This window comes from Elephas maximus, chromosome 2, assembly GCF_024166365.1.
Source record: "Elephas maximus indicus isolate mEleMax1 chromosome 2, mEleMax1 primary haplotype, whole genome shotgun sequence".
In the NCBI taxonomy this organism is placed as follows: Eukaryota; Metazoa; Chordata; class Mammalia; order Proboscidea; family Elephantidae; genus Elephas; species Elephas maximus.
This window is the reverse complement of record NC_064820.1, coordinates 120,001,978-120,028,372: the sequence shown is the minus strand read 5'-3', so window position 1 is coordinate 120,028,372 and position 26,395 is coordinate 120,001,978. Positions and strand designations below refer to the sequence as shown.

General features: G+C 36.0%; 1 protein-coding gene across 1 annotated transcript; it reads right to left on the bottom strand.

The window, feature by feature from the left end:
* Window positions 1-3,078: 3,078 nt before the first annotated feature.
* SLC25A46 (solute carrier family 25 member 46) lies at window positions 3,079-24,348 on the bottom strand. The gene is made up of 8 exons (XM_049872044.1): window positions 23,917-24,348; window positions 21,228-21,270; window positions 19,827-19,884; window positions 17,755-17,832; window positions 14,842-14,942; window positions 11,633-11,689; window positions 10,337-10,394; window positions 3,079-6,709 (listed from the first exon to the last, which is right to left on the bottom strand). The coding sequence occupies exons 1-8, from the start codon at window positions 24,200-24,202 to the stop codon at window positions 6,131-6,133; spliced, it is 1,260 nt and encodes a 419-aa protein (XP_049728001.1). The 5' UTR covers window positions 24,203-24,348; the 3' UTR covers window positions 3,079-6,130.
* Window positions 24,349-26,395: the final 2,047 nt, after the last annotated feature.

The window sequence follows — 26,395 nt, the reverse complement described above, 5'->3', positions numbered from 1 at the left end:
AGAAGACATATTGGCATCATGAATACTCTGATAAAAAGAAAGACCTAATATAATTTTTGTGGCATTCTTGCCAAAAAATGCATAACCTTATTTCAAACACAAGAAAATATAAGACAAATCCAAATTAAGGGGCAAACTACAAAATAACTGATCAGTAAAAATAACTGATCAGTACTCTTCAAAAATGTCACAGTTACGAAAGACAAGGGAAGACTGAGACACTTTTACAAGTAAATGTAATGTGGGATCTTGGGTAGGACCTAGGCACAGGAAAAGAACATAATGGGGAAAAAATGATAAAATTCAAATAAAGTCTGTAGTTGTAATGTTAATTTTCTGCTCTTGTTAATTGTATTATGATTATATAGAATGTTAACACTGTGAGAAGTATGGTGAGGGGAAAATGGAACTATTTGTAATTTTTAACATTAAAAAGATTTAAAAAAAACAATTTTAGATTGACAGAAAAAACTGAACATACAATATTGATACCTTATTAGTAACTAATGGTCATGGAAACCCTGGTGGTGTACTGGTTAAGAGCTACAGATGTTAACCAAAAGGTTGGCAGTTTGAATCCACCAGGCACTCCTTAGAAACCCTGTGGGCAGTTCTACTGTGTCAGATAGGGTTGCTATGAGTTGGAATTGACTTGATGGTAATGGGTAATGCTCACAGCATACAGTAAGGTTCACTCGTGGTGGTGTACAGTTCTATGAATTTTGACAAATGCATAGTGTCAGTATCTACCATTACAGTAACATATAGAATAAATTCACCATCCTAAAAATCCTCTGCTTCACTGATTCACTCCTCTCTGCCTTGGCTTGAATACCTGGCAACCACTAATCTCCTTAGAGTCTGTACAGTTTTACTTTTTCTAAAATGTCATATAGTTGTAAGCATACACTATGTAGCTTTTTCAGACTGGGTTCTTTCACTAAGGCATATGTGTTTAAGTTTACTCCAGTTGTAGGGGTTGGCAAGCCTGAAATCTGTATGGCAGGCTGGCAGACTTAAAACTCAGGCAGTCTTGAGGCAAACTTCCTTCTTCTCTAGGAAACGTCACTTTTTGCTCTTAAGGCCTTTGATTGGACGAGGCCTAGCCTCATTATTAAGGATAATCTCCTTAAAGTCAAATGATTGTAAATGTTAACTGCATCTACAAAATGCCTACACACTAACATCTAGTATTTGACCAAACAAGTGGGCACCATAGCTGAGCCAGGCTGACACATAAAATTAACCATCATATTTGATCTTACTTAATATCTCTAGGACTCCGCTTCAAATTTGTAAAATGAGAGATGATTTCCATCTTTCAGTGTTGAAATTCCAAACTAAAAAGGAAACCAAAGCCAACCAAACTCTGCCATTGAGTTGATGCTCCATATGGTTTCCAAGGAATGGCTGGTGGTTTCGAACTGCTGACCTTTTGGTTAGCAGCTGTAGCTCTTAACCACTGTGCCACCAGGGCTAAAAGGGGACAAGATTCAAAATAATTAGACAAGACTTGTCACATAGTTTTGTAACAGCCATTTAGTCATTCAATATTTTATTATGTCTATGTCATATATTATGTCTATGTATATAGGTGTGTGATAGGAAGGAGGAGGAAAAAGACCTTTAGTATAAGTGCATCACCTATTAAAGGGCTTAACAGATATTCACAGATAACTGCAAAACAAAGTCCATGTCAAAAGAAAAAAAGCATTAAGGAGCTATAGAAGTGCAAAGAGAGGTTTCCAACTTGGAGAAGGGAGGGCAGTGGTGAGGACTGTGGAGGCACCTACAAAAGAGCTCAGAACTTTCCACTGTAGACTCCAGCGCAAATTAATCTGAGAAGCAGTTCGTCAGTAACAGTGGTGTCCTTTAGTTCTTCTGTTGGATAATACTAATCAAAGCAACCACACTGTGACGTGGTGACCAGTCTAGGAATATAAGATTTGAGCAATACCTGAGTTAAATCCTAGCTATGCTACTTATTAACTATATAATCTCAGGCGAAGCTCTTAATCTCCCAGTTTCAGTTACAATTTTATTAACCGTAAAAAGAATACTATTAGTACCACTTCACAAGGGTGTGTAGGAAACATACGAAATGATGCATCTAAGTTCTGAATGATCTGGACATTGAACTAAGTACTCAATAAATGTTAGCTGCTGTTGTTCTTTTCCTATAAAGAGCATGCATTATTAGTAGACCATCTATTCCTGATTTTAAGAGGCCTTGTTATGGTGGGTCACTGAATTAGATAACAAGATGTAGGCTCCATTTCTGGCTTTGTGTTTAATTAGTTGCTTAACTTTGGACAAGTCACAGCCCTTCTGTATCTAGTTCCTCAAAGAGCACGGCATGGAAAACGTCATCGGGCTGTTGTGAAGATCAAATATGGGAACGTATGAGACTTGTACAAAAAACGACACATGCAAAACTTGAAAAAAAAAAAAAAAGGTTAATTTTCTGTGAGCCACATTACAAGTTACACCACTTTTATGACCCTGCTAAAGAATTTCAAATGGTGGGAAAAAAGGTTTCATTTTACACATACATTTTCTTGATCTTCATCTTTACCTACAAAAATATACCTTATCTGCTAACACCAGCCTGAGTAATTCTCTAGCCTCGGTAAGAGAAAAAGATTGGTTGTATTTCAACATTTTATTGAACTTTCCATATTACACAATTTATCCAAAACGTTTAAAATACTGGAGAGACGGAAACAACATAAAAAAAAAAAAAAAAAAAAAAGACCAAACTCCTCTTCTAGCTGAGGTAATATTGTCAAATCACAAATTTTTTTGTTATTCTGCTATACAACTTGGTACCACATCAATGATACCCAATGACTCAAAAACAAGACATTACATATTCAATTTATATTAGAGAGAGAGAGAGGGCAGAACAAGCAAGAGAGAGATTATGTACAACCATAAAGCAAAGAGAAAGCAGAAATGCCAAAGTATGACTCCAATTCTAGTGCAATGTGCATTGTTACCAAGGGGATTTTATTTGCTTATGTAAGTTTTGGCAACAATTTAAACTTGGCTATCTTCTGAAGAGCTGGCATAGTAATCTTTTCTGTTTCAAAATATCAAGTAGACTGAATCACATCCTTTACTACAATGTAACTTCACAGTCTCCACTGATAAAGCAAATATCAGCAGTGTTTTCTGTCTTCTAAGCAAACACATGAATATATGGAGAGAAATAGTGAAGCATTTGTGTTCAATCAATAGTGACTGCTTTTTGTAGATACTACACACACAGTGATGAAGACAGTTGTGAGTAGTCAGGCACATCTGCAACAGTGAGCAAGACCTCTTAGCTCTCCGGTTTTATGTTTCTGAAAACCCTGGTTAAGTTATCAAATCCCCAGCCTATAGCCATTTCGAAATTAGCTTGTTTTTGCCATTTCATACTTATGTTTTATGGAAGTTTGGAGACTCGAATAAATAACCTTCTTAAGCTAGGGAGTATTTTTCAAGGGCACACACATAAGCAAAATAAAACTCAGGAGGTTATCTCAAGGGAAAAAAACTGTATGCATCAGATTTTGTAAATCAATTCACAAATTCTAATAACAGAGTACGTTCATATTTTCCATATTTTTTCAGTTTCTAATCCAATCTCTGGCAGATTATTTGACTCAAGTTAAAAAACTCTATCAAGTAAGGCAAACATGTCGTACTTCAGCTCCATGCCCCAAATCTGGCCTATGTAAGATGACCACTGGGCTTATGGAACAATATAATTTTAATAAAATATTCACAACACTACTACTTATAATGAATTTAAAAAATATTATTCTAAGCTATTATCATCTCAAGAAATTTAGCCATGGATAGTTGATATCTGTACCCATGTTAAAGAAAAATAATAATTTTAAAAAGGGAGTGTCTCTAATTGTTATTTCCACTGATCTCTTTCTAAATTCAGTTAAATATACTTTGACAATATTTAAGTGCTTGAATATTAAAGATACTTATATTTCAACTAATTTGCAATGGCAGTAAAAAAAAAATAGTATTTTTTTAGTTTTAATGTTTACTTGTATTCTCTTTCTCCAAAGAGAGAAAAAACCAGCTTTACTTACTTGAACTTGTACTTACTTGGTTCAGCCTATCAGACATGTAATGATTTTATAATGAAACAAATTTATATAATTGCATTTTCATGTTAACTTTCAACAAATGATCTTGAAATATTAAATTTTTAAACAAGATGAAGAGTCCTACAGATTTTCATTAGTAAATGCTTAATTCCAGATTCTGTTCTTCTAGAAAGACAACTAATTTGAAATTTTCTGAAGCTTATTCTTGTCTGAAATTACTTTCTTTGATTATTAAAAAAAAAATACAATTAATGTTTTTAAGGATGTTGGGCATATTAAAACGTCTAAAAAATTACTTAGTGGTTCAAAAGCAATGAAAGCAATATACATGCCATAGGTTGGACAAAGTAAACCATAACCTAAAAGGTTAACCATAAAATACATGGGATCAGTGGTATTTAATTTTGGTTTTCCCATCTTTGTGGATTTTAAAAATGGAAAACTCATGTGCTTCAGTATTGTTAAAAAAAAAAACAACAGCACATTTATAAGACAGTGGAGACAGTCCCAACCTACATACTGCTTTTTGGTTCCAACACTATTAATCATAAAAAGTAACCATTTATCTGACATTTAGCAAAGTAAAATAAATTCTGTTTGCATGGAGGAGACATCAGTGAAAAGTCATTACAATTCAGTGCATTAAATAGTTCACAGCAAAACTCTGATCACCCACATGAGGAAATAAAACTTAAGAATGTTTAATGATAGATCAGTCAACATCATTTTACTATACAAAGACCAGCCTAACCCACCAAATTAAATTTAGAAATAGAAATTTTTAATTAAACTGATTCAACATTTTTTTTCTTATTATTGGTTGAAAGGTACTTTTTCTTCTCATGAAATCCATAAAAAACAAGGACCAAGCTCCCTTTAAGGTTTGTATTTTTAGTTCAGTGTTCATCCAAATAAGTTTAAATAAAAGGCAACAAGGTTAAGTTTGCTTTTCCTTTTATGTGTATCTAGTTCCACAAACCACACTAAGCAAAAACTGAAAGAAAATGAAAACTGAAGTCATTACTCAATGATGACTATACAAAAGGCTCTTGAGGCACAAATTTCCCAGTGAATTTTAATTTTGTCTCCTCTAAGACAAGTCATTCGGAAATGAAAAGGCAAGTAAGGTTCTTTTTAGTACACAATTTGAAAATGTGGAAACAGTAATAGTTGTCATGATTATTTTATATTCTCTCTTTTTTAAGAATAGCTCTAAAAATAACCTGATGGTTCACATAAATAGCCAAGCAAATCAAGCTTGATAAATGTCTGACAAATTTAAATTGCTGGCACTGGAGCACTGGGCCAACTAGTTTATGTTGAACTTAAATCTTTCCTTGGTTTTTAATGTTTTATTCTTGGTGATATTCAAGCAGAAACTACATGACTTCATTTTATGTAATAACCTGGTCTGTAGGGATAATGGAAATGTCAAGTTTTATGTGTACATAAATGGCTTTATATAGAAAAAATCAGCCATTAAAAATAGTTATATTGGGGCAACGCACTTAAAAATTTTTAAGCTCTTGCTTACAGACTGCCAAATCTAATATTCTAGTCTTTTTCATTGGTGGCATAATTTATTTGCATAAAGGTAAACTATGACCTCCTGATACTGTATATTGTATTAAGGAAGATATACCAATATTGATTTAGAAAGTAAAATAAACACATAACAAATATTAAGGTCAGACGGATTATATTCAGGACTATGCAATTTTGTTTTATAGTTTATGACAACTTTGCTTCTGCCCAGGATCTTTATTTTTCACTTCAGCGTGAGTGTTATACTAGCTAGAGTTTAATTCATATAAGCGTTATTTTTACTGAGTTTTCAAATATGGAATAATTTTGATCCAAAAAAGAAGTGTTTGAATATGATCAGCATGGGCTTTTTCTACTAGTTTCATTTTCCAATCCATTTTTTCCCCAGTATTTCACTTTCAACCCTCGTAATTTCATAACAAAGAATCCAGGTTATGTCTCGTTGACTAACCAGTGATGAAGCCTAAATCTCAAATGCTGTTTTGAAGAAGGGTAGAGTAAATAATTTTGGTAATCTGTAGAACAGCTGCATGCAGTGTGTACTGTATTATAACAGCACCAAACCCTTTATAAAAACCAAGCGCTCCTTCCTCCTGCCTTATGGTATTGATACAGTCTCTCATCCCCTCATACTGTGTATTAATTGGAAGCACTTCATAGCCAAGGTCTGTATTGTCAATTATGGTACGTGTTCCTTGAATGTGAAGGCGGTGCAAAACAGTTTCCAATGGGTAAAGTATAACGTCAGAGCAAAGACTGGCAGCAAAGTTAGCAATAAGTTCTGGAAAATAAGCATCCAACATACTTTGCACAGGGCTAGTGCTCTCAGCTAGGTAGCTATTATAAGTCTTTCTCTTTAGAATTAGTAGGACAAACTTCTGAATGATTGAGCTGATGATGTAATGAAGAACTCCATGCAGCACCGTAGGGAAGATCAAGGAAAGAAGCGGAAGTAGTCGTTTGCTATGAGGCACTCCCATACCTATCACTCTTCCAATTCCTTCTTTAATACATTCCAAAATTCCAGTATTATCTCGAATTATCTCACTCTGAAATCAAAATGATAAAATGAGTAAAATTTGTCTATTTTGCCACAAAAAAAAGGATCTTTCTAGGTCCTCTTTAAATCCAAATTTACTGACTGAAGTGGGAAAACATCAATAGTTTCCAGACTTCAAATGTTATCATGCCGTTTGATTCCATTTTCAAATAAAATCTCATAAAACAGATAACACTGAAGTTGGGAGCTATTCTTAATTGGGTAGGGAGAGAAAGGAGGACACACCTAGTTTCCCTACCCTCAAGAGGCTCTTTAGAACTCATTTGAAAACCAACTACTATGATGTCTAAGGAGGCAGGATAGTGGTTAGCATGGGTTGAATCCTGGCTTCATTACTTACTAATTATGTGATCGTGAGACTATTCCTTAACTTCTCCCTAAATGTCAGCTTATCATTCTATAAAAATTGGATAAGTACTATCTACCTTTTATGCACAGAGTTGCTACATTAAATGAGAGAACGCATGGCACTCAGTCAGCACTCAATAAACATTCGTCTCATTATCACTTATTATGATCTACAATGTCTCTGCCTTTTTTATTAATAGAGTTGGACACTATAAAAAGAAACCAAGCAGAAATACTATAATCGTAAAATAAAATAAGTGTGCCAAAAAACTCTCTGGAGGAACTCGACAGCAGATTTGAGCTAGTAGAAGACTCGGTAAATTAGTACAAGAGAATTGAAATTATTGAATCTGAAAAGCAAAAAGAAAAAATGATCAAGAAAGCAATGCAAAGCCTAATGGAATTTGGTACACCACACATGGGGTCACCATAAGTTGGAATTGACTCAATGGCAACTAACAACAACAACTAAGCAAACTAACACCTGCATCATGGGAATCCCAGAAGGGATGACAGAAAGGGACACCAAAAAAAAAAAAACAAAAACTTTTTTTTTGAAGAAATAATGGCAGAAAACTTTTCAAATTTGATGGCAGACATGCCTCTATACATCAAGAAGCTCAATGAACTCCAAGCAGGATAAACACAAAGAGACCCACACTGAGGCACGTTATAATCAAACTCTAAAAAAACAAAGATAAAGAAAGGTTTCTGAAAGCAGCAAGAGAGAAGGGAAATGTCACACATAAGGGCTTCCCAATAAGTGGCAATTTCTTTTCAGAAACGTTGGCGGTCAGAAGGCAGTGGAGTGACATATTTAAAGTATAAAAAGAAAAGAACTGTCAATCAAGAATTCTACATCCAGCAAAAATATCTTTCAAGAATAAGGGTGAAATTAAGACATTTCCAGATAAACAAAAACTGAGCAAATTTGTGATGACTTGACCTGCAGTACAATAAATTCTAAAGAGAGTTCTTCAGCTAAAACTTAAAAGACACTAGACAATAACTCAAAGACTTATGTAGAAAAGGAAGATCTCTAATAAAGGTACTCTTATGGGCAAATATAAGGGCCAATTTTATGGTAGTTTTGGTTTGTAAACTCAGTAGTTATGTCCTACATGATTGCAAAGGACAAAGTCAGACACAAAAGGATACATATTTTATGCTCATACTTATACAAAATATCTAGAATAGGCAAATGCATAGAGACCAAAGTTTATCAGTGGTTACTAGAGGGGGGTGGGAGGGGAAAAAGAAAAATTATTGCTTAAAAGGCACGGAGTTTCTACTAAAGATGACAGAAAAATTTGGGAACAGTGATGAAGACTGCACAACGTGGTGAGGGTCATTAATGTTACTAAAGTATACATGCAAAAATGGTTGAAATAGAAAATGTTTTGTCATATGCATTTTACTACTTTAAAAAACAACAAAAAATCCCTAAAACTAAGGTTTTGCATCTTTAAGGTAAAGATAACAATAGCACCATTAATAGAAAAGGAGAAGAGATTCCACAGGGAGATTCTTTTGCAGGAACAGTAGATGAGATTGTTTGTATAAACTGAGTTTGAGATGAAGATGGATTTTACTCACATAAAGAATAAAAATAAAGTTAAAATGATTCATGAGAATAAATGAGCCTCACAGGAGAGTGGGTCTAGGATAAAAACAGAGAGTCACGGATTGAGCCTGAGGATACAGCAGGAAAGATGGTTACTGAAAGAAGCCGAAGATGTTCAAGAGAGTATAACTCTAAGGAAAAAAAAGAGCTCTAGAAAAGCAGTCAAAAGAAAGCAGGCAAAACCTGGAGTAGGAAATAAAGGGGCTGAATATAGGGGTTAAAAACAAACAAAAAAACTCCCAACCTAACATAGAGAGTTGGGCATTTTACATATATAACTTGTTTAATTTTTATAACCTAGTTATTAAAATACTATTTCTATTTTATGGACAAGAAAATCAAGATTCTGAAGTTAAGTAATTTGCCTAAAGCCATGAATCTAATAAGTACAGAAATGTGATTCTTAGCTGAGTCTATCTAAAGCTAAAATTTGTGTTTTCCCACAATATATCATACTGCCTAGCTGTTTTTACTTTAATAAGTTAACTACTTTTCTATTCTTTTTTTCCTGGAGACTGTAAACTCTGTAGCACCAAACAAAGACTAGGTATCATTTTTTAACACAATGCTAAATGCAAGGGGAAAGGAAATCTGCCAGTATATTTGGGTAGCAAGAACTTAATGAATGCATTAAAAATAAAATAAGAAATCAACAATGGGGTCATAAAAAGAACTAAGTGGAAGAGTAATTAGAAGACCAAACGCCATTCCAGTGGAGTCTTTATCAAGAGAGAGCATTCATACATACTGAAGAAAAAAATATATTAGAGGATCTGATGTTGTTGATAGAATATGGGTGTATGATTAATTGGATTTTATATAGAGGTGATGTTAAAACTACCTTCAGTTTGCAGTGTAAGCGCAGGGAGAGCATGGGTGAAGAAGTATATGAGATTTAATTCAATGTACTTGAGGCGCCATCATGTGGTCAGAAATAGTAAACCAGTATATTTAGGAGCTCCGGTGGCACAGTGTTTAAGCTAGCAGCTGCTAACCGAAAAGTCAGAGGTTCAAACCCACCAGCCACTCCATGGGAGAAAGATGTGGTAGTCAGCTTCCATAACGACTCACAGCCTTGGAAACCCTGTAGGGCAGTTCTACTCTGTCTTGTAGAGTCACCATGAGTCAGAATCCACTCAATGCCAGTGGGTTTGGTTTGAATATTGCTTTAGCTTTGGTTCTTATCATGCATATAGTATCAAATGTTCTTTAAACGGCATGTTTAAAAAGAATGCTATGAGGAAACCACATCTGGGTACCTAGTGCTCGTTGTTAGGATGATTACCTGTCGTGTTTTATGCTCAGGGAATCAGTAATTTATTGTCCTAGGATAAGCCATAACCCTGACAGTTGTCCCAGAAGGGCCTGAAAAAGTTGAGGGGTCTGAGATAGCTGAATGAAGAGTATAGTTGCCTATGGAAAAGATAAAAAGAATTAAAACTAGAAAGTGTGAAATAAGTTTGCATGGAAATATACACTAGCAATGTGCCTAGTATATAATCTTTGACACATGTGTGATATCTGTGAAATAATTTTCTTAAAATATACTCTTAGATTTTTGTTCTGCAATCAGGCACATATACTATATTGAATATTAAAAAAATATATATTTTTAACTAAAAAAAGACAGTAAAAATAGCTTACCTGTACTGTCTCAATTAGACTTGCTGAATAGAAAGGCATTGCCACCATGTAAGTTAGGCTGTGGAAATCAAAACACACTTGTCAGTACACTCAAACAAAATGATTTCAATTTGTTTTTACTATCTGCTTTATTATATTACCATAATTTATATTCAAGCTACAATGATTTTTTTAAGGTTTTTCAGCTATTAATATCGATAGCCTAAAGATATTAACTTCAGAGATATGTAACATAAGATGCTTTTTTCAACAATTAGAGACAAAAGATTTATTAATAACAATACAGAAACAGCCTGCAAAAAAAATATTTTATTGTAAACTGGTAAAATCTAGGCACATTTATGATTCACTGTTTGGACATTTACCTGCATATAGCTGATGTATTCTAGAAATCTAATAATTAAATTTTAGGATAAAAAATTCATCCCATAACTTGTCTTTTTTAGTGATATTTAGAACAAGAATCTTTTTTTTTTTTTTTGCCATTACCCTATCTGTCATCATTATTTATTCCCAGATTTCCCACCCAGCAGAATGACGCCAGCCTTCGGTACAAGTGAAGTCCCTTTTATTATTAAAAAACAATATTGTACAGCTTTGCAAAGTTGTTTCCTATCACCAATGTTTAGGCATAGTAATACCGCAACTTTGCAAGCCTGCAAAATATAGTTATTTAAAATAGTATCGAGGTGGGACTTACCTAACCCTTATGGGCCAGGTCCTGGCAAGTAGTGGTTTTCAAGGTGAATAGAACATCACTAAGTAATAATGTGCTGGAATGTCCCACAGAGGGAGCCAGCAAGCTGGGGGGGGGGGGGGTGGTTTCCAATTCACAATCTTCAAAAAAAATTAAAAAGTGAAGAGTAAAATTTCTAATCTACAAAAATGGTCACTGTTGCAAAATCACTACATGCCTTTAGGACTATATTTTAATGCCACTAAGGTTTCGGGTTTGCTCAACACCATATAAATAAATTTGTACCTCTGCTTAATAATACAAAAAAGTAATAATTTTCCTGGTAATTCAAGTTAAACAAATTGAAGACCTTTGCAAACATCCTAAGAACAGAAGGAAGAATTTGGCAGTGATTCTAGCCTTTTGAATCTCTAAGGTTTATTTTAAAGATAACATATTTTCCTAAGCTTTGCTACTTTGTGTTTTGAAGTCCTACTCCCACAAATATTTTATTGCTCTAATTTCCTTCACTATATTTATTTAATAAGATTTCTTTTTGAGTTCTAACACCATAAAAATTAATGGACATTTCCAATAAAATTGCTACTTTCGACACTTACGCTTTCAGTAGAAGGTGTTCTCCTATTTGTTTAGGATTCCATTTGTGTGAAATCTCCCTAAAAAGTAAAAGCAAATTTAAATAAGATATAAGCCAAGTTATTTAAAACATCTTGAATTAGCCCAATTTTCAAAAAAGTAATCAGTTTCTAATTTTCTTTTTAATCGGTAGGAGAAATATATTTTCTAATGGTGTACATCTTCCTTTCTGGGACAATGTCACCTCAAACAACTGTGTTGGTTTGAAGGAGAAGAAAAGTATGAGCTGTTTCTCTGTGTGTTAACAGAAGAGGAGGAACAGTTATAATTGACTATAAAAATAAACATGATGAGAAATTAAAGTAGGAGATATAAAAAATGATAAGATAAGAACAAAAGAAAATGGATGGGGAAAGGAAAACAAGAAAGAGAGTAAAGGAAGGAGAAATGCTTTAAAAGAGCATGTATGAACAATGAGAATTTAAAAAAAAATTAAGTAATGGGGATGCAGAATAATATGTTACATTTGGGTAGCACCTGATTTCCAAAGTATCTTTACTTATATTAATTTTGTGACCCTGAAAAAAAAAAAAAAAAATTTTTTTTTTTTTTTAATATATGCCAGGAACTGTGAAGGCACTTTGCATGAATTATTTCTAACGCTCACAATGACCCTATTATCTCCATTTCATAGATGAGGAAATAGGTTCAGAGAGAGTTCATAGCTTACCCAAAGCCATACAACTAGTTAGTGGTGGAACTGGGTCCCAAACCCTGCACTTCCTACCTGCACTGCCTCTCATCTCATCTGATACCAGGAGGAATCATGTGAGATAAGTGAGTAAGTATTCTCACATTCATTTTACTAATGAGAAAAGTGAGGCTCAGAAAGATCACAGAGACATGTTCCAATGACACAGGCAAACTGCCAGGTCTGGAATGAAGGTCTACACTAGTATTCTTCCTGCAATTTATGTTACCTTAAACCAAAAAACCAAACCAAATCCACTGCTGTCAAGTTGACCCACAGCAACCCTGTAAGACAGGGTAGAACTGCCCCATAGGATTTCCAAGGCTGTAATCTTTACGGAAGCACACTGCCACCTCCTTCTCCTGCAGTGTGGCTGTCGGGTTCAAACCACCAACCCTTTGGTTAGCAGTCGAGCACTTAACCACTGTGCCACCAGGGCTTGCTGACAGGTTACTTAAGGAGATAAGAAAAAGGAAGCAAGCTGAAAAAAGGAAAAAAAAAAAAGCAATATCAAGAAAAAGTCAAAAAGGAGAAAAGGATATGGAGAATAAAAGAGAAGGTAAATAAGACAGAAAACAATGAAAAGGCTGATAGAGGGGATAGAGAGGAAAAGGTGAAAAAGGCGACAGAATAAAAGAGAGAGGGAGATGCAAAAATAAAGATGAAACTCGCTGCCAGCTGCTCCTCTGAGGATGACATGTTGGCAGCCATCCACCATGGCCACAGCAGGAAGCTGAGAAAATATATTTTCTATTCGAAATGAATAAATATGACAAATGTAAAAAGATTATAAATAAAGGAACAAGCATATTTTATATTAAGATATGAAGAGAGTTGAAATAAAGTCACTAATAATGTAAGTAAACATCTTTCTGGTATTCTCCGCTTTCAGCAAAGATCCATCTGACATCAGCAATGATATCCCTTGTTCCACATCCTCTTCTGAATCCAGCTTGAATTTCTGGCAGTTCACTGCAACCATTTTTGAATTATCTTCAGCAAAATTTTACTTACATGTGATATTAATGATATTGAAAGATGGAGATATTTCTTCTCTAATCAATCTAGCCAAGACGATAGCTTTACAACCTCACAAATACATTGTCTTCAGTTTAGATTTCTCCTCTATATGACAATCTCATATATCATTTGCCTACTGACAACTCCGCCTGGGTATGGTAAACCACCTGAAAACGAACTAGTCCAAAATCAAACTCTTTCCTATCCTTATACCATTTTAGTGTTTGCTACTCAGGGACTGCCAATTGGAAAGAGTATCTATTGAATTGGAGAAAGATTTCATTGTGCTTAAAATAGAATGCTAAGTAGATGAATTCAGAGAAGTTACTTGAAGAAATAATAGACAGCATTAGAAGGAAAATGCAAGATGTTTACACTGGCACAACCACAAATGTGAGATAATCCAAAACAAAGTTGGAGTTCAACAAAATGATTTGTAAGACTCAACTACAAAGGTAGCTTTGGCTACAGGGCTCCTTCCTCATATTAATGATATGAGAAAAGTCACAAGTAAATTAGGTAAAGGTTACTTCAGTGTGGAGCAACACATGCTCCATCCAACGTGCTCCTCCTGGAGGAAGGTCTGAGAAGGTGCTGTGCTATAGGAAATCACAAACAGCACCTAAACAAATTTATTACTTCCAATATTATCTATTAACATTCTTTTCTATAAAACATTCCTTTCATATAGTCCCTGTAAGATTCTCTTCGTTACCCATAGTTAGGACTGTTCCAAACATGTATCACTTTTCTCACCCTTTTCTACAACCCCAATGATCATCCTTCTTTCTCCAAATGACCTTGCATCCTATTCACTGAAAAAAGACCCAGAAGTAAATTTCCCCCATTTCTCTATGGTCTCCCTCCTAATATTCCTAAAATTCCAATTCTCCCATCTCTTGGTTTCTAGGACACTGTTCACCAATGTCTTACTGCTCTTTCTGAATTTGTTTTGTAGGTATCTTTTACTACCCCCTTAATTATCCCTTCAACTACATACAAACGTACACATCCACACACGGCACATACATGTGCACACACACGTTAGCCAGGATTCTGTCCTTGGTCCACTTTACATCTTTTAGTCTAAGTCTCCTTAGGTGATTTCATACATTCCAATACTTCGACTACATCTTCTATACCACAACATTCAAAGATATGTCTCTGGCTTCAAAATCTTTTTAGACATTCCTCCTTAGATGTCTTGTACAAATCTCAAACTTCACTTATTGAAAGTTAAATTCCTTATCTTTCCATTCCATCTTATTCATAAAATCTCCACCTTGGTTAACATTTTCTAATCTAGAAATTTAAGTTATTGCTGACAACTAACTTTCCCTAGCCCCCACACCCAATATATCATTAATTATCACCATTTATATTTCAGAAATGTCTATCAACCTCACTCTTGTCTGTCCTGTTCCATAGTTCAGACACTTCTTAGATGGGCCTTAATTTTACCTTGGCAAAGGTGTGAATTCACTGATTATTCCTTCTGCTCCAAGTGTCACTCCCTGGACAATAAATGTACTTCCCATTCCTTTCCAAAGGGCTCTTGGTCCCTAAAATGAATAAAATGTTTCATTATTTCTGTTAATTCCTAAATAGGAAACACAAATATATCTTAATGAAATTTGATATTAAATATCAATATTTTCCAATAGGGCATAATTCTAATATCTCTTCTAGTAGAGAACTACAACTAAATTAATCTCCTAACATTTTAATATTTGTTGGGTGGCCTACATTTAGATCAAGATGAACACTCCAATTAATTAAATAATTCTAACGATGGCTCCAGTCCTGGCTTCTTTCAGACCTCTAAGTCTGTGTGGTCAACTCCCTACTAGTGCTGTCCTTAAGATGACCATTTATTGTTGTTTTCAGCGTCTGTCAAGTTGGCCCCAACTCATGGTGATCGCATGCCCAATGGAACGAAATGCTGCCCTGTCCTACGCCATCCCCATGATTGGTTTGGGCCATTTTGATCTACAGGGTTTTTACTGGCTAATTTTCTCACATAGATCACCAGGCCTTTCTCCTGAGTCTGTCTCAGTCTGGAAGCTGCCCTGAAACCTGCTCAGCATCACAGGAACACACGATCCACCACTGAAAAACTTGAGGTGTATTGGCGTGAGCCGTTAACAGGGTCCCCCGCATGAAGGTGAGAATTCTACCTGAGGAGTATTGACGTGAGCCGTTAACAGGGTCACCTGCACGAAGGTGAGAATTCTACCTGAGGTGTATTGGCGTGAGCCGTTAACAGGGTCACCCGCATGAAGGTGAGAATTCTACCTGAGGAGTATTGACGTGAGCCGTTAACAGGGTCACCTGCACGAAGGTGAGAATTCTACCTGAGGCGTATTGGCGTGAGCCGTTAACAGGGTCACCTGCACGAAGGTGAGAATTCTACCTGAGGTGTATTGGCGTAAGCCGTTAACAGGGTCACCTGCACGAAGGTGAGAATTCTACCTGAGGTGTATTGGTGTGCACAGTTAACAGGGTCACCTGCACGAAGGTGAGAAATCTACCTGAGGTGTACTGGCGTGAGCCGTTAACAGGGTCACCCGCACGAAGGTGAGAATTCTACCACTGATGACCCTTGGGTGTCTCAGATTTTACACATCCACAAAGAATGCAATCTCTCTCCCTCATTCCCACCCCATACAGGTTCTCTCCTTCTCTGCTGCATTTCCTGTCTTCCTAGACTACAGCTTCATCATCCCAGTGTCCGAGCAGTATATCCAGATGACACTTTTGTCTGACATTTTATATCTAATCAGTCATCAAATGCCATCAATTCCACTCCCTTAATATCTTACAATCTGCCTTTTTCTCTATCCTTACACCATTAGTTTATACGAATTTTACCACAGTATAACAGTCTCGCTGTCTCTAGGCTTGCCCCTTTCCACAACACCATTAGCGTTATTCCTATTCTGTAAATGTTATTAACCAATAACATACACCCTGTACAATTCAAAAGGAACAAAAGTGTTCCAGGGTTAAAGTCTGTCTCTCTTCACCTCTAGTAGCAGTTTATTTATTGTCCAGAGATACTGTACATGTATACAAGTATATCTCTTTACGTATGGATAGACAGAGGTTTTTGTTTTGTTCATTTTTCACAGGTGGTAGCTTACTATTTGTACTATCCTGAACCATAACAAATATCCCAGAGATCATTCTATATTAGCACACACAGAGTTACCATCCTATTTTTAACAGCTACATGGTGTTTCACTACATAAACATACTGTAATTTATTTTACTAGTACCCTATTGATTAATATCAAGTTGTTTCCAATCTCATTATTATAAACAATTCCACAATGGCATCTTGTATAGACATACACCTATCTACCTATGTACCTATCTATCTTCCTGTCATGGACTGAAAGCCTTCCCCTGGAGCGGATACCCTGAATTCGGACTTTTAGCCTACTTTACTGTAAAGAAATATATTTCTCTTTGTTAAAGCCAATCACTTGTGGTATTTCTGTGATAGTAGCACTAGATAACTAAGACACTGTCTGTCTGTCTGTCTGTCTATCTATCTAACTACACACACACACACAAACCCCTATGTGGGATAAGTTCCTAGAAGTAGAATTAATAAATCAAAGAATACATATATTTTAAATTTTTATAGATATTGCCAAACAATCCAAGTTTGTTCAAGACACTTTGGTCAATGCTAAAAAATCTTCAGTGGTATTCTTGGAACTTTCAGGATCAATTGTACAGTTTTTAGAAGGCTCTATACAATCTGGATCCTGCTTACTTCTCTAGTTCCTTTTCTATCCTTCTTACTGTTCAGTCACTGTACTGCATTGAACGCCATTCCTAACCTTTATAACCTCTCCTTCTCTTGTACCTTTCTACTTCAAATACCTTTCTCTACCTTCGTCATTTAAAAAGAGACTCCTTGATAAGGATGCAGCTCAGGTGTCCTTCTTTCCGAAGTTTTTCCTAAGCATACCCTGTGCCCAATTCTATTTTGAAAGGTACCTCTCTTCTGTATTCTGATAACATTTTATATTTCTAACACTGCATTTATCTTATTGCACCACAATCTTCTGTTTAAGTTTCTGTCTCCATAGCTAAACTATAAGTCTCTTCAAAGAAGACATACGATTTTACCCGTTGCTTTGTTCTCAGAGCTTAGTACAGCTCTTTGCAGTTTTTGGTGAACTAATTAAGTGAAATTTTATAAGATTCAAAACATGTTATTACAATGTTACATTATTTTGAGTACAGGAGTTAAGATATTTTATTAAACAAATTAAAAGGAATTATTCTTATTTTAACTTTACTAAGCCCAAATAACACGTTAAATACTTTAATACAATCTATACGCTGACTAACTCTTACCTGAGTTTTGTTGAAGCTGTACATAATATTGATGACTGTAAATGGAGTGAGATGATAATTCTGAGCATGGTAATTAACCTGAAAGAAGATATTTTATGTTTTTTTTTTCCTGTTTTGTCAAGAAATAACAAGACCGTGAAAGAGGTAATGGAGTCACACCATAAAAGTTAAATTCTAAAGTCAGCATATATTGCACATGTGAAAAATTACTCTTGAAAGTACTTTAAATATCCATTAAAAGAATGGTATGCATGGTTATATAAATACAACCTTGAAGGTCAATGTATAATATACATAGTAATACAATATAAAAATAAAAAGGGCCTCGTCTGATATTTATGTTTGCGTAAACACTAGAATTACAATCAGTGTGGCAAAATGCTCATACCGTTTACCACATGGGAATCAAGGAGAACTCAGAGAACAGGAGACTGTTTCCCAAATCATGCTCACTTTAGGCAAGCATTTTTCAAACTACAGGCTGCAACCAGTTGGTGAATTGTGAAATCAATTAAGGGCAGAAAATACTAGAAGACATTATACATTCTAAGGGTATTATTTCAAGAACACATTTTTTAGTTACTCCTTTATATTTACTCCCTGGATCATAACGTGAAACATGGTATTTAAATGGTTATTTCTCTACATATACTTATTTTTTGGTGCTATGCATGAACAGCTGAATTAACAAAGATTTATATTTTTTCTAACTTTAACAGCAAACAAGCAGTGGGAAAAAATTCCTTTGTAAAGAAGCTTAGTTATATTATAGCAGCATTTGCCACAGTGTGGTCCACTAATCCCTGAGGATCCTATTACCCTCTCAGGGGGTCCAAAAGTTCAAAATTATTTTTTTAATAACACTAATGCAATTTTGCCTTTTTAATTGTATTGACATTTTCACTGATGGTACAAAAGCCAAAAAAAACCCATTGCTGTAAGTCAGAAAATTGGTGACTCCTCAGCACAAATCAAGCAGTAGCACCAAACTGTATTTCAGTATTTATTTCATTTTTTACCTCATTTACTCTCAAGGTGGACAAAGCCATCTTCACTTAAGAATGTCCTTGATGAAGCAGTAAAAAATGTTAATTTTATAAAATTTTGACCTGAGTACACATTTTCTAATTAATATTCTGTATGTTGCATAAAGAAGATGGCTGTCATGAGAAAAAACACTTGTAAGACAGAGTTGCAAGCTGAACTAGCTGCTTTTTTTCAAGGAACACCATTTTTTTTGAAAAAAATGACTGATAGAAAAACTATAGTTTCTCGTACTTGTGACAAATATTCTCTCAAAAATGAACAAAGGAAGCTTTGTCAACTAAAAACAAAAACTGACAGTATTTGCTGCAACAATAACTTTGAGTTTTAAGGCAAAAATTAGAATTCTGGGAAATCTGCATTCACCATCAAGACCTTCCCAATACCTAATAACTTTTCTGGTGGGATTAGTAGTGATTTTAATGAAGGTAATTTTTTGATATTATATAATCAAATGTCTTAACATCTGAAAGGTCCATATAACTCAGGGAATCAATACTTTTCAAAGAACCAACATATGCAAAAATGTAAAATATGTTTTTCATACAAATATTATTTATATTAATATCTAATAGATTTGTTATTATTTTTAATTAGTTAAATATACTATACAGATATTAAGGGGCACTGGTGGCATAGTGGTGAAGCGCTCAGCTGCTGACCGAAATGTCAATGGTTTGAACAAAGATGTAGTAATCTGCTTCCATAAAGATTACAGCCTTGGAAACCCTATGGGGCAGGTCCACTCTGTCCTACAGGGTCACTATGATTTGGAATCGACTCAATGGCAACGAGCTTTTTTGTTTTTTATAGATATACCACATTAACAAAAGTTCTTTGGAAATCCTCAATAATTGCTAAGACTTTAAAGATGTCTCGAGACCAAAAGTCTGAGAACTGATGTATTACAGATTTTGGAACATTACACGTGGAATAATTGGTTACGTGGTCTTACACCATTTATTTGAGTTCTGTACTTCAAATCAGGGTTGACTAGTGTTTTAGAATATCAGAGAAATTATGTTTACCTGACACTGGCGGCGCAGAACAATGCAAGGATGGGCCAGTACATTTTCTGTAAAAAGACTATATAAAAATAATTATATAAATATAGATACATATTTTTTTAATATATATATATACGTATACATATACATATATAATACAAAGCCAAAGTTAATTTATAACACATATGTATCCAAAATTATTCTTGTCTGACAATCATGTCTTATTTTGTTTTCCATTCCTAAAAGTAAAACAAAGTTTTTTTTTTTAAGTCTAGACGTGTTTGCAAAAGCATTCCACTGATAAAAAAAACTCAGTATGAAACAAATTAAAGCCAGATCTGCAAACTCTTAAGCAAGGAAAACAATATATATTATATTAATAGCTACAGTATAAAAAATGAAACTAGATATATGTATGATTGATGTGGGAAACTCCTTTCTCAAACATTTTATATTCCCTCTTTCATTTCTCTCAGAAAATGTCCCATGAACAAAGTTCCTACAAGCAAAGCCATCTGCTCTTCATGAACCGCACGGTAAAATTTTTGGTTTTGATGTACTTTGCGTTAAGTCACATATGCACTGACTACTATTTTATATACCAAATATTTCTTTTGAAAGTACTCCCCACAAAATAACTACAGCCGAGGGTTTAAGACACTAACAGTGACAAACACACATACATGCATACACATTTACTTATACATAAATAACATCTCAAATGAACAAACGCCTTAAGCCTAAACAGTGAGACTTAAAAAAAAAAAAAAAAAATTAATTTTAGCAGAAAGGAAAACTTTAATATGCAAACTTTGTTTCTAGTGACATTAACATCCTCAAGTTTAATTATGCAAATAAGGTATTTTTTTTCTTGATTAAAATGTTTAAAACAATGAAGGTTATGCTGGCATGAAATGCAAGCCTGGCACAATCCCAGTATTTCTGAAACTGATTCACTAAAGATCACAATAATCAAGGCTGAAAATTTGTCCTAAACAAAATGTCAATGATCATTACAAATAAATATAATCCTGATTATCAAAAGCTGGTTGTTAGCAAAACCTATATTCCATGCTGCTAAATAAATACAAACATTTATTAAGATGGCTCAGTGCACAACTACTTTTGAGGGGGAGAGGAAAATAAGATTAAATGTGATTTTATTCTTTGAATAAACCCATGGAAGTTATTACAATATTTCTTACACAATTACTTTGTGATTATAAAATTGAATGACCAGTCTCTACTCTTACTGCAAAGGAAAAAAATCAAGTTAAAAATTTTAAATAATAATTGTTCTGCAAAATGTATTCAATATTTAATCTGCCCTCCATATAATCAACCCAAAGGAAGCAATACTATTTATTCTAAATTACATTAAAGAAAAAAATTTTAAATACAAACACTTTAGATAAGCATTACCTTGCAAGTCCAATGCCAAATCCAGCAAATCTATTTAACTGTTCTAAAATAGAAGGAATATAGTTATAACCAATTTTTAAATTTACTGTAAAAGCAATAAATTTCCTTTCTTTTAATAACAGACTGTTCATTTAAACCCCAGGTACCAAAGTCAAATTCTGATAGGGGCCAGAGGGTCATATGAATCCTGCTGGGGCTTGTGGAAAGTTGCAAAGTATAGACCTTCTAAAGACACAACTTCTCTTTATCTCCAATTCACTGCCATGTGGGATTGTAGGCCCAGGGTTTCTAAGCTGTGATTTTTCAAAAATGATATTCCTGTTATTTTATATAAAATCTTCCAATTTTTAAATATTAGCAACTACTTAAAAAGCATTAAAACATGTGGGCCAAACTAAACATGTCTGTAAGTAAAACTTAAGTGCTACCAGTTTTCAATTTCTGACTGCAAACCATTTGAGAAATCTCCTATGGAAGGCTCTGATACTTATATCAACAATTTTACCTCCCATGTAACAAAATTAGTTATGCACTGCTACTGATGGAGAGCACCTGTTAAACCAACAGTCACCAGTAAAACTTCTCTAAATTATTGATTTGAAAGAGTAGTTAGGATAAAAAAAAAACGGGCAAATACGACTTTCCTTTCTTCTTCACTATCTCCCCAAGTTTTAAATATTTGAGTAGCTGTTTAATTCAGTCTCTGTGATAGGTTACTGGGTACATAAACGCTACCACTGATGGTATGTCTACAGTATTACTGGAAAAGTTTGCAGTTGGAAACATTCCTATGCATGTGTGTCAAAACGGAAAAACCTTTCTCCTTTACTAAAGAATCCAAAACTGTAAGGATAAGATATCACAGCCCCAAGGGACCAGACATTAAATTTTAGCTACAATAACACATTCATAAGGGATAATTCATTCATTCTGTCTGTTTCTGCTCTTTGAAATAAAGCAGAGCCTTCACTACTCTCTTACAGTCAGAACAAGGCCATGTAAGTATGTCCCTGGGAAAACTTATTTGATTCAATCTTGCCTTGACAAATATACAAACTAGACAGAAAGCTGTTTTTGCCCAGGTAGGGAGCCTTCCTCCTTTTCCCCTTTCGTGTACAGAAATATTAACAGAAAATATCGCTGATATTTTCTGAAAGGTGTTAGGAAGATTACTATCGTTAACCATGAAAGTCTCTCAGGCTTCTAACCTCCCTGCAAAGTTACATTCATCAGCCTCTTAACTGCTCCCCAAAAAAAAAAAAAAAATTCCTGGTTTTATTAACAAGTTCTTCCTCATTGCAAACATCAACACATGACTTAAAAAAGATAAAAACATGAGCTTTATAGCCTAAGGAGGTAACTGTGTAGCAACTGTATATACATCTTCAATTAATTTATAAATTTCCAGTATACTTTTGGGATCAGTATGACACAATGAAAAGAAAGCCAGATAAAAGTCAAAAAGCTAACTGAAGGACACTGGCTGTCATTGATCCTCCTTCACATGCTCATTTGCTCACTGGATGATTTTTAAAGTTTATTCCTCCCAGTTTAACCCAAATTGAATAGATATTATTTTATTTCCAAGTCAGAAATAAGGAAATGAGAGTGGAGCTGTCTAGAATTTACCTAATATTTGATGATATAATCAACCTATTAAAACGCTGATGGCATAATGGTTAAGAGCTACCGCTGCTAACCAAAGAGTCGGCAGTTCAAATCCACCAGGCGCTCTTTGGAAACCCTATGGGGCAGTTCTACTCTGTCTTATAGGTTCGCTCTGAGTTTGAATCAACTTGATGGCAATGGATTTGGGTTTTTTTTTTTTTTAATTCTAACAAGTCCAGGAGAATGGGAAGAGACAGCCATTACTTCCATTTTATAAACATAATAGATGTGGAGAATATCTAGATCATGCAGTATTGCAATTAAAACACAGATCTTCTCATGTATTATGTCTTCATTCCAAAGTCTTATCCTGGAATTGAATCAGTGTTTCTAACTCTTTAGTGGAGTTTTTAGGTCTGAAGGAAAAAGTGGGCAAACATAGGAGTAGTCTGGGGATCTAGAAAACAGACACAACTCCTTTAATTAAAAAAGAAAACAAAGGAAACGAATATGTTTTAGTTCACAATGTGCCCCATAGTGTACCAGCATTACTCATAACTCATTTAACACTAGAAAAAAATACCCCGAAACTGTTATTCTTCTACCCTATAAATACGAGAAACCTGAGTGTTCACAGATGTAAGAAAGTCGCTTAGTCTGTAAGTGGTAGGGCCAGGTTTGAAACCAAGCCTGCCTATCAAGGAAAGCCTTTTTGCTTTCCAGATCAGAACACTACAAGTAAAACAACAATAATTGAAGTACAGCTGTCCAAGTGAATTGAGTATTGTTCACACAATTCCCAATGAACAGCAAATAACCCAACTTCCTTCAATTCTGACCATGCAACCCCTGGCTAAGGCAGGTGTCTTTTTGGAGGTGATTCCAGAGAAAAGGTGTGAGGAAGAAGAGGCCCGCCTCAGGGGCAGAGGACGAAAGGAGGGCAGAGGGTGTGGCCCGCGAGGGGCTGAGAAGGGGCTAGAGGCCAGACGCTCCGAGCGGCTTCCGGGGTCCGCAGGCTGCAGTCCACAAGCCGCGGCTCTGCCACCCGACCCGCCCCTTCCCGGGCCCCCACGGCCCTCACCGCTGCTCTGTCCCGGCACCGCGCCGCCGCCGCTGGGAAAGGGTTCCTCCGCTGGCCCCTCGAGCGGGGTGGAGACGGCGGGCCCGCCGTAGAGTGGGCTCTTCTCGCCCCAGTGCAGGTTGCGGCTGCCCGGGATGTCTGGGGGAGTAGTGACCCAGTGGCTCAGGTCCGATCCCGAGCTGAAGGACCTTGCAGGAAAAGCGCCGCCACCGCCGAAGCCCTGCTCATCCCGGGAGCCACCTCGGTAGCCCAAGCCATCGAATCCGTCCGGGCGCCGCGGGTGCATTGCAGCCGGGACAGGGGGAGGCGAGCCCACCCACGGCCCACCACCACTGGGGCCACGGAGACCTCAGTCCACGTAGCTTCCCTTCCTAGGCCGGGGCCGGGTCTGGGGGATTCTGACAACCGGAAATCACGTTGTAGACCGGAAGTCTTATGAACACGTGATCGTAGCCTTTTCCGGTGACCTTTAGAGGCACGGTTGTTAGGGAGACGCGGCAGGAACTTGGTGCCAACCCGTGAAGTTTTGTCACCTTTAGGGAGGTGATGGGAGGGTGATTGCTGGGTTAATGGAACGCAGTACTGATGAGATACCCGAAAGAGAACTGGGGTGGGAGGTACGTACGGCCTGGTCGGGAAGAGGTCGAGGCTAACGCACCGGGGGAACTGAGCCGCTGAGGTCTCGGCCAGAAGTTCCCCGTGCCACACGTACGCTCCAGATCTAAATCTTTTCTTCCCCCACTGTGCTGGTGCCTGTCCCAAAGGAATTATTAGAGGTTAGAATTGCGGATGTTAGTAACTTTCCACCTGTCTTTGTCTCCTACACTTAAGGTTTTGGAAGAAATTTGGAGAAATGTGGTTAGGCCAGTGAACACAAAGGTGCTACGGACAACTTGGGCAAGAAAGTAGGAAAGTTCAAGGGAGGGTCTCAGGAGAAAGACACACCCACATATGAATACAAACTGCTCTCTGGGATTTAGAAATTCAACATTTTGCTTTTCTACGGCCACAAAACAACTACAAATAGTTTTCAGTGGTATTTTTTCGGGTGCATTTAAATCTCAGTGATATCGTTCAAAATCGGGATCACCAGTTGAAAAATTAAGAGCACTTTTGTACAGAGCCCCCACTACCTGTTTTCATCAGCTTCAGGGGCTCTTGGGACAGAGTTGCTCTCCCCAGGTCTGACCGAGCCTTCCATGGGTTCCTTCTGTGTCCTATCTCCCCACGGAGCGGCCAGGATTCTGATGCACTATTCTCAGTCTTCCAGAAGCGAACCTTCATTTAAAGTGATAGGCGACTTCGTTTTGAGCAGATTGACATTTGTAACCAAGTTGGGTTGTGACGGAGCACGGACAAAGGTGTTGAATCTCTTATTACTGCGTGTCCAATATTACTGGAGAACTAATACCAAATTACTGGACAACTAATACCAAATCAGATGACAACAAAAAATATCACTTTGTCCCTTAGGAATAATGTTTCCATTAATGTGATTGGCTCAGGTCTTAAACCTATTGTTTATTTAAAAAGAAGGCACAAGTGTATGTGTTCTTGTAATATACAGTGACATCTCAATTTCACACATAGTGAAGAAAGAATGAATTGTTAAAAAGAGAGCAAGTGAGTAGCCAGTGGAGGGCCAAAAGTAATAAGGACCCTATCTCACAGCTTACTCTCAAGTTCCAGCTGTAATGTATTTTTCTTAAGTTTTTAAAAGAATAAATACTGGGAAAAAAATAGAATATTTTTCAGATAGTGGATTGGAAAATTTTCTGAGTGACAGCAAAATCAAAAGCCATTAAAGGAAAGACTAATAAATTTGACCATGTAAAATTTTAATTTCTGCATGGTAAACAAAATTTAAACAAAATAGGAATACATAGTAATCAGTTGAAAGGCAAGCCCACAAAATGAGAAAATTACATTTTAACATATTTTAGATAGAGTCAGTATCTTTAATGCAAAAAGAACTCTTACCGATGAATAAAGAAAAGGCAAATCAGTAAAAAAAATTAAAAAAAAAAACTGCAATGGCTATGAAGAAGCAATTCACAAAAAGAAAATCCAAATGCCTGAGTCACATAAGTCTGTGCTCTAGTAATTGAAGAAAGGCAAATTTAAATAACAATTATCTTTCACCTATTAAACTGACAATGTTTAAAAGATGGACATTTTCATGCAAGGTGAGAAGAAAGTACTCTCTTTTGTTCAGCGCCATTGAGTCAGTTCCGACTCATAGGGACTCCAGGCACAACAGAACGAAACACTGCCTAGTCCTGCCCCACCCTTACAATCGTTGTTATGCCTAAGCCCATTTTTGCAGCCACTGTGTCAATCCATCTCATTGAGGGTCCTCCTCTTTTTCGCTGACCCTTTACCAAGCATGATGTCATTGTCCAGGGACTGATTCCTCCTGACAACCTGTCCAAAGTCTGTGAGATGTAGTCATGACATCCTTGCTTCTAAGGTGCATTCT